The sequence below is a fragment of the Centropristis striata genome, chromosome 4 (assembly GCF_030273125.1).
Source record: "Centropristis striata isolate RG_2023a ecotype Rhode Island chromosome 4, C.striata_1.0, whole genome shotgun sequence".
Classification (NCBI taxonomy): domain Eukaryota; kingdom Metazoa; phylum Chordata; class Actinopteri; order Perciformes; family Serranidae; genus Centropristis; species Centropristis striata.
The window spans coordinates 919,542-929,417 of record NC_081520.1 but is presented as its reverse complement, the minus strand read 5'-3'; the positions used below and the strand labels follow the sequence as shown (position 1 = coordinate 929,417).

Here is a 9,876-nt window from a genome sequence, read left to right as displayed (position 1 = left end):
TCTAATTTTGTTGTGAATTTTTGTTTTCATATTCAGTTAGTTTTTATCAGTTTTTAGAGTGAGTTTGCTAGTTTTAGTTCAGTATTTTTTTTTTTTAAATGATTTAGTTTTAGTTTAGTTTTTATTAGTTGTAGTTTTTAGTAATGGGGTATTTGTTGGGTGGGAGATTAAAAGAGGTCACAGTAAATTTTGCCTTTATTTCCATTTATTTTCCATCTTCATTATGACTAAAAAAGTTGAAATGAAGGACATTTTCACATTTTCACTATAATTTTAGTTAGTTTTGTAACCACACAATACAGTTTCAGTTAATTATCATCATCATGTAACCTTTAACCCTTAAAACAAAGTCTGAAATCTCAAAAAAGCCTTTAAAGAAGTGAGGACCGGCCGAAATGTCCTCACTTTGGAAAAATGTCCTCACTCTGTTGGTTAAAAACGTGTTCTGGTCCTCACTATGTAGGAAGTACAAGAATGCACACACACACACACACACCAAGGCACACATAACAAGATGTCCAGGATTGGCTGTCTGTCACACTCACACACACACACACACACACACACACACACACACACACACACACACACACAATCTGTGAAAGACTCGGAAGTATAGCTGTTTACAAGGGTTAAAATAGATTTCCTCAAATAGAAAAGAACAAACAGAAACACTGACTTCTGTTGTGAAATACTCAGAGGCCAGTTAGAAGAAGACGCAACAGCAGCTCCACCTAGTGGTCGCATGACGTAACTACAGCCTCCGCCTGCTGACCCCAGAGCTACACTATCTGTCTTATCTCACAGATGCTCTTTTCATGACTCTGGCAGATTTTTGATTGTTTACTCAAGTAACTTGTATGAAAAAGTAACTCAAAATAATCTCATTACACATTCTACATGTCTCATTTGAAACGTTGCCACTAATAAAGTGTTTGGGATAACTAGATCCTCAATCCTTCAGTGAAGAGTACACTATACATTGTGATTGGGTTTTTCTGAAATGCATGTTTTCTTTAAAAGATTGCCCAAAATAAACTGTTAATCATCAAAAGAAACAGGCATTATTGGAGAAATTGGATCTTTCTGACAGTCCTTGTATATATCATAGGTTACAAAAGTGACCAAAACAAAGCTTAAAATTGTCTTTCTGTCAAAATCACTTTATTCTACGCCTCATTTAAAATATTGCCAAAAAAATAAGAATAACTAGATCCTGTTAAAACATTAAATTCTGCTCCTCAGAGACAGTGTGAAGCCATGATTGATTCTACTGAGACGAACGGTCACGTGACAAATATTCACTGAAAATCTGTTTACACAGAGCTGAGAGGAGAGGACAGGAGAGGCTGTTTACACAGAGCAGAGGGGAGAGGACGGGAGAGGCTGTTTACACAGAGCAGAGGGGAGAGGACAGGAGAGGCTGTTTACACAGAGCTGAGGGGAGAGGACAGGAGAGGCTGTTTACACAGAGCAGAGAGGAGAGGACAGGAGAGGCTGTTTACACAGAGCTGAGAGGAGAGGACAGGAGAGGCTGTTTACACAGAGCTGAGAGGAGAGGACAGGAGAGGCTGTTTACACAGAGCAGAGGGGAGTGGACAGGAGAGGCTGTTTACACAGAGCAGAGGGGAGTGGACAGGAGAGGCTGTTTACACAGAGCAGAGAGGAGAGGACAGGAGAGGCTGTTTACACAGAGCAGAGGGGAGTGGACAGGAGAGGCTGTTTACACAGAGCAGAGAGGAGAGGACAGGAGAGGCTGTTTACACAGAGCAGAGGGGAGAGGACAGGAGAGGCTGTTTACACAGAGCTGAGGGGAGAGGACAGGAGAGGCTGTTTACACAGAGCTGAGAGGAGAGGACAGGAGAGGCTGTTTACACAGAGCAGAGAGGAGAGGACAGGAGAGGCTGTTTACACAGAGCAGAGAGGAGAGGACAGGAGAGGCTGTTTACACAGAGCTGAGAGGAGAGGACAGGAGAGGCTGTTTACACAGAGCTGAGGGGAGTGGACAGGAGTAGAAGGTGACATGAGGGAGTTCCACAAATACCAATTTGTTTAGCAGTATTGGAAAGTAACATTTACTCAAGTACTGTATTTAAGAAGGCCTACAATTTTGAGGTCCTTGTACTTTGAGGATTTTCATTTTATGTAACTTTTTACTCCACTACATTAATCCGAAAGCTTAAGTTACTTTTCAAGTCGAGATTTAACATAAAAAACATGATAAATTTAAAGAGATTTTTTTGAATAAACCTCATATCAGTATATTAAGTAGTTAAAATGTCTTTACAAAATTAAAACGCTGCTTACATAAATGCATCAACACAAATAATGTAATGATATATATTTAGAATATATAAAACAATCTGACTGGGCCCATTCTGCATAACGAGTACTTTTACTTTTGTAAAGTACATTTTGATGCTGATACTTTTGTACTTTTACTTCTGTAAGTTTTGAATGCTTTTACTTGTAGTGGAGTAATTTCACAAGGTGGTATTAGTACTTTTTAGTAGTAGTTATGTATCTCTGTACGTATAGTACACGTATACGTATAGTATCATTGACTCATTTCATAAACAGCATGGGTTGCTGATAGAAGTTGCTGATCTTTTCACCGTCACCGTCAGGTTATTACTCACTGACGCCACCTGCTGCTCATCACCAGGAATGTTGTTGGATCAGAATACTTCAAATGTGAAAAAGAGACCTGAACTATTATCAAGCTATTTTCTAGACATTTACTGTATTTTTTTTTTTTTTTAAATCTTGTTTTTTATTAATACATTAAGTGCCATAAAAAGGTAAATTACTTTTATGACAAATATCAACCACAGAAGTTGAAATCTGTAAATTAATGTAATGGGACTTTAAAGATTTATAATAATAATAATAATAATTACTACTACTACTACTACTACTAGTAATGATAATAATAATAATATGTTTTAATATTTTTCCTACAGTATTATTTATTTGCTTAATTGTCTTCAATGTCAAATTACAGTGAATTCTGTGTAAAAATACAAAGAAATATGCATATTTCTGAATGTGAAATGAAGGCAACCCTCAGTTTTCTTACAGTAAAACTTTAAATTGAATGTAATTTTTGTAAATATATAATAATAATAATAATAATAACAAAATAAACCTAAATAAAATGGTAAAAAGTCTGGCAGCAAAAGTCACCGAACACTTACCATCATATTAAATTAAAAATAACACAAAACTTTAGTTATTCTACAGATATAGTGTAAATATGTTTAAATAGATATTCTCTGTGTATCTTCCGTGATCCTTGTCTAGAATAATTCATATTTGAACAACAAGTAGTACATGCTTTATGCATAAAAAAAGAGGCATGTGGTAATTATAAACAGTAAAAAGTGTCTAATAAAAAGAAGTGGTCCAGTGGGTCTGAAGAGGGATTCACAATATGTTTTTGATGGATATTTTTTATTGCAACTTTGAAGGTGTGGAGACAGCAACAAGGCGTGTTGGTGATATAAACTACTTACAGTATTAAATACGCTTTGTGATAAAAACTAGATCCAGTCATAGAAAAACACCAGAACTCAGAAACGTATTAATATGTTGCAGTGTGGAGGCGCATTGTGCTGCTTGTGTTAAAGATGATTTCATTAGCCAGAATTCAAACATTGCATTATTATTACACAGAGTTTTTCAAAGAGCCCACTAGGAATGTCTGGTGACACAAAAGAAATAAAACCCTTTAATATCATTTTTTTTTTTTTTTTTTAGTGTATGCCTGACCTTCCTGGACAACCAGGTGTGAACTTTTGTTTTTAGACTTTTGCTAAATTGGACTAAAAAATGAAATATGATGACAAGTCACAGTCTGGAGGGAGTGAGGGAACCTTTAGTCCTTTAGTCCCGTTCTGCGATGGCGACCAGGTGGGCTTCTATCTCCTCCTCCGACAGCAACCTGCAAGGAAAACGGACCGGAGACAAGAAGAATGAAGCATGGAATAATAATAATAAACAACAACAAGTAGGCTGGGTGACAATCATACAACTCATTACCCTCAGAACCCCGTATGAAATGTATGTTTTCTGTCAAATATGGACAAAAATACATAATTTATAGCAACAACAAAAAAGGAAATCATCATCAAATTCTGAACTTTCCGACAGTCCTTGAATTGATCAGGGGTTACACAGAAATGTCTGTAAAAAAAGTAACTGAAACAAAGCTTCAAATTGTGATATTTCTATTAAAATAATTTAAAATAAGATGTAGTCAAAAAAATAAACTATTTGGAATAACTACACTCTGTTAAAAACATTCAATTCTGCTCATCAGAGACACTGTGATGTCATGATTGATTCAGGTCATGTGACAAATATTCACTGAAAATCTGTTTACACAGAGCAGAGAGGAGAGGACAGGAGAGGCTGTTTACACAGAGCTGAGAGGAGAGGACAGGAGAGGCTGTTTACACAGAGCTGAGGGGAGAGGACAGGAGAGGCTGTTTACACAGAGCTGAGAGGAGAGGACAGGAGAGGCTGTTTACACAGAGCTGAGAGGAGAGGACAGGAGAGGCTGTTTACACAGAGCCGAGGGGAGAGGACAGGAGCTAGACTATTCCACATGGAGGTCTTTTTGTGGAAGTGTAATACGAGGCTGCAGTGAGCAAAAAAAAACAAACTGAAACGTCTTCAGAGGGTTAAAAAGTTTCTTCAGGTGTGAATGAAGTTACCTGAACTTGGGTTTTTCTTTGGTGACCACGCCGATCTCCAGCTCTGTGGCCTTGAAGTCGACTGCCAGGACGGAGGACAGGCACGAAATACCCAACTGGACAGAAAGACACTCAGGTTCAAACCAGGGCTGTCAATCCATTCAAATATCTAATTATTAATCCCATGGTTGTCCATAGTAAATTCACAATTAATCGCACATTTTTCATCTGTTCTAAATGTACCTTAACGGGATATTTTTCACGTTTTTAATACTCTTATCAACACGGGAGTGGACACATACGCTGCTTGATGCAAATGCATGTTTATTATTATTGCAACAATCCAAAAGAATGAAAAATACTGTCCAGGATCACCTCAAAGCTACTGCATGCTCAAAAAATATGCTGAAAGCAAAACATGTTGCTGTTTTGCTGTTGTGTTTTTTGATTTGCCATTGTGTTTTTTGATTTGTTGTTGTGTTTTCTGATTTGCCGTTGTGATTTGCACTTCAGGGCCACCGTAAGTATCCAACTTAATACTAAACATGTTTAAAACAGCTCAACACATGATGATTAACCTCATCATCACAACAACAGGTAGCTTGGTCAGTACGATGACATCATTCCCAGGTTCCTTCACACTAAAGTGAATCATCTCACAGTAACTTTGTCAGCTCTAAGTTCAAACACATAGAAGCTTCTCTCAGTTGTATTTTCAGTAAAACATCCAGTCTGACTCACCTGAACAGTCCTGTCGTGTGTCAGCTCAGGCTTCTTCTTCAGTTTCTTCTCCAGGTAGCCGTTGGCCTCTGTTTGTTTGGCCCCGACTGCTGTGGCCCTGAAGCCACAGTAGTAGCCTGCAGGGTCACATTTATAGAGGACGGGACCCTGCTGGGGGTCCATGGCTATCATGATCATACCTGCAGAGAACGGAGGAGGAGAGGGAGGACAGAAGGGGAGAGGAAGATTTAACAGGGCTGAAACAGTTCATGTATTCATGCAGAGTCAGGGGAAAATGTCCAGAACAGTCATTATAATACTGTATATAATAATCAAAATAAAAACAATAAACACAATAAATATATCTTTCACATGGAAGGAAAAGAAGTGTGTGCTGAAGAGGTCAGAGGTCAGAGTGGGCTTCTAGAGAAAGCTCAGCAGGGTCTCATGTATCTACGCTGCATACAGACTAAAACATTGATACGCTTTTTTTCCTGCACACGCCAAGTATGAACAGTGAACTCTCCGTGAGAATGTGCTGTAGCACGGCAAGCTTTTGTTTGGTGGAAACTACTGTCTTTATTCTCTGTTTAAAACGTGTTTCATTTCTAAACTAAAACTACACCAACTGGCTTTGGCCCTCAGTTATCAAACGAGCGTACGTCAGAAAGTGAGCGTAAAGTGGGCGTACGATCATTTCTACGCAAGCCGAGGCTTGCGTAGAAATGATCTTACATTCATCAAATTCATTAAATCATCATACATTTATCAATGTGGACGTGAGCGGAGGGTACGATCAGATCTCAGTCTGCTCTCAGGTCGTTACGCAGGTTAGAGTCAGCGTGAAGTTACACGTCTGAGTCTGAGAATTGATCTGAGACTATAGTAGACTACATCATTTATCATCAAAATATAATCCAAAAATAAATAAACCCTGCGATCGTGAAATTCTTTAACCAGAATACCAGCCGAGGATATTAAATGTTGTTGTCTTCTGCTGTTTACTGTTATTATTATTATTATTATTATTATTATTATTATTATTATCCAGCTCCGACACCGGAGCGTCAGCGTCTCCTTCACCAGCGGTGCTGCCTGCGGTGCTGCTACATTTCCAATCAGCGCTGCCACACGCTCCTCTGACTAGGACATCATTATTAGCAAATGTAAAGAGGTGAATAATATATCTCCATCACAATAATAGCAATAGTCGGATATTAAATAGATTATTAGGCTTTATATATCACGATGTATAAATTAATTACTCAAACCTCGCCGGGAGTTTAATGGTCCTAATAATCCTCTTTTATGCCGTATTGTGTCCTTCGGTGTCGTAAACTCTGAAGGCGAGTCATCTGAATCGGGTATATATTATATATATATTACATATATTAGGGCGTGGTATTTAAATGACGCTCGTTTCCAGCTGCCACATTTATCAACAGCCGATCATTCTTACGCTGTGATTGGCGAGATACGATCGTTTGATAAATCCCACGTGAACCCTGTCGTAAGACCAAATATACACTCAGATCTGCGCTGGTTTTTACGCTCGCTTGATAAATGAGGGTCAACAGTTTATTCCTTTTTAAAACACATCTATATCGGTTAGATATCAATGGAAATGTGCAGCAGATTCCCATCTGTACATTTGTGAGTAACTTTGATCCAAAACACATGAAACAGGACAGAGTGAAGAACTCACAGCAGCCCAGAGGCCTCATCTCAGCGTTCTGCGTGTAGACCTGCGAGATATCAGCCAGCCTGCGACACAACACGTCCGCCATGATGTCATAACCAAACTTGTATTTCCATTCTCCTGCTTCCACTCGAGCCCGGTGAACCTGAGAGCGACTGTCCGCTGCACGAAAGAGGACAGTGTCACTTTTAAAAAAAATCATAAAAAAAGTTGATATCAAAAGATAGAGCACAGAAACACACAGCAGCATTAAATAACATGAAGGGAATGAATGCAGGTTACTTTTGACCCATGTTGTTCATCAAAGGGTTAAGTACTTAAGTACAATTCTGAGGTACTTGTACTTTACACAGTGTGTGTGTGTGTGTGTGTGTGTGTGTTTGTGTGTGTTTGTGTGTGTGTGTGTGTGTGAGTGTGTGTGTGTGTGTGTGTGTGTGTGTGTGTGTGCTGAATACACACCAGCTTGCCCAGTCATCACACATCCTATGCGAGGCGTTAGTTTGAACATGTTGGTGACAGTAGAAGAGTCCAGCAGCTTGTCCTGCAGGTAGAGGACACAGAGTTAAAATATCAACAAACATCAAATATGACTTACTGTGTTAATCTATCAGAATCAGAATCAGAATCACTTTATTAGTCCCTTGAAGGGAGATTTGTTTTGCAGCAGGACACACAAGACAAGGTACACAACGAAAACATAATAAGACCCAATAAATATCTAATAAAACACAGTTCAAAGAAACGCCATACGCATATATAAAATCACTGACACATGTTGGTTGCAGAGCTGATACCCCTAAATGGAGAGTTAATACCTGGTATAGGTAAAAAGTGCAATGTGCAGATGTGCACATGTGTGTATCTTTCACTATGACTCTAGCTTGGTAATGTGAGTACGAGCATTTGTGTTGGTCATTTATATTTGACTAACCGAAAAGCTTGAGTCACGACTCCTGTGAGGCTTCACTGTTTCGCTTGGATTCAAATCATCATTATCCAAATGCTAGTGTGTGTGTGTGTGTGTGTGTGTGTGTGTGTGTGTGATATCTTACAGGTATTTTCTTCTGTGTGACCACCACCACGCTGTCATTCCCCCGGATGCCCAAGGACGTCAGCCCACTCTGGGAGACGGCTTTGAAGGCGTACTCTGCATCACATCACATGTGTTTAAAATATGTTTATGAGTGGAGAAAGTCACCAAAATACAGTTTATCTTAAAAAGAAGCTGTAAAAACAGGTATTATTATTGATATTTGAACTTTCTGACTGCTCGTAAAGGTTTCCATTAGAAAGAATTACCAAATTGAAGCTTAAAATTGTGATATTTCCTCTCAGAGTTATTTTACTCTACTCATTTAAATCATTGTCAAAAAATAAACTGTTTGGAATAACTGTGAAGCCACGATTGATTCTGCTGAGACGAACGGTCACGTGACAAATATTCACTTAAAATCAGACAGAACTGCAGTGTGTTTACACAGAGCTGAGGGGAGAGGACAGGAGAGGCTGTTTACACAGAGCAGAGGGGAGAGGACAGGAGAGTCTGCAAGTACAGGTTTTAATGTAAATACACTGGACGAAAATACAAATGCAACACTTTTGTTTTTGCTCACATTTTTCATGAACTGAACTCAAAGATCTAAAACTTTTTCTATATACTCAAAATAACCATTGCTCTCAAATGTTGTTCACAAATCTGTCTAAATCTGTGATAGCGAGCACTTCTCCTTAGCCGAGGACAGGTGAGGCATATTAAGATGCTGATTATTGCACAGGTGTGCCTTAGGCTGGCTAAAATAAAGGCCACTCTGAAATGTGCAGTTTTATCACACAGCACAATGCTGCAGACATCTGTAGAATAGATTCTATTCTATTCTACAGATGTTATTAGTGTTGAGGAAGCGTGTAATTAGCATGCTGACTGCAGGAATGTCCACCAGAGCTGCTGCCGTGAATCGTATGTTCATTTCTCTACCATAAGCCGTCTCCAGAGTTGTAATAATAACAATAATATCGGTATATTTTTTTTATGGTTAAAAAAATGCATATCATGATATTGGCAACATTCCTACTTCTTGATGTAGTGGCGTAAGGCTAACAATTAAAGTTGTTTTAATCACAAAAAGCTACTTACTCTCTGTCTCTAAACACATGCAGCTTTCAAAATAAGAGCATGGTGTGTTAACAGAATCCACCACAGAACTTACAAGAAGACTGTCAAAATAAGATGCCTTAAATAAAACATGCAAGAACCTTTATTCTCCTTTTACAAAATTTCATTAAAATATGCCCCCGAAACCCCTAAATGGTTATTTTTTATTATTTGCTCATACTCAAGAGTCAAGAGTAAATGTTTTTGTATTTTGCAACTGTTGAGATTTGCACTTCACACTACATTTTAGATTTTTATTTATTAATACAGACTAAAAAAAACATATTTTCTATATCTTTTTAGGTATTTCGTAATATCGTGAAGAATAATCGTTATCGCAAAAATAGCCTGAAATATCGTGATATTCTTTTAGGGCCATATCGTCCAGCCCTAGTGGGGTTAATGTATGGGAAGGCGTATTTTATGGACAACGGACACAGGTGCATTTTATTGATTACATTATAAATGCACAGAGATACCGGGACAAGATCCTGATCACCTCATGTTGCAGCATGATAATGTTGCAGATCTGGACACAATAACTGGAAGCTGAAACATCCCAGTTCTTGCATGGCAGCATGCTCAGCATCCCTACAGCTGCTGCTGTA

The 9,876-nt window shown here is 38.5% G+C and overlaps 1 protein-coding gene across 1 annotated transcript in view; it reads right to left on the bottom strand.

Moving 5' to 3' along the window:
* Positions 1-3,447: 3,447 nt before the first annotated feature.
* The window catches only part of LOC131969478 (proteasome subunit alpha type-6-like), a 7,719-nt gene continuing 1,290 nt past the window's right edge, over positions 3,448-9,876 (bottom strand). The window contains exons 2-7 of the mRNA XM_059330493.1: positions 8,169-8,263; positions 7,576-7,657; positions 7,123-7,278; positions 5,439-5,617; positions 4,719-4,813; positions 3,448-3,943 (exon numbers count right to left, since the gene is read on the bottom strand). Coding sequence (XP_059186476.1) covers positions 3,886-3,943; positions 4,719-4,813; positions 5,439-5,617; positions 7,123-7,278; positions 7,576-7,657; positions 8,169-8,263 — 665 coding nt within the window. The 3' untranslated portion in view covers positions 3,448-3,885. The remainder of the gene's footprint in view (positions 3,944-4,718; positions 4,814-5,438; positions 5,618-7,122; positions 7,279-7,575; positions 7,658-8,168; positions 8,264-9,876) is intronic.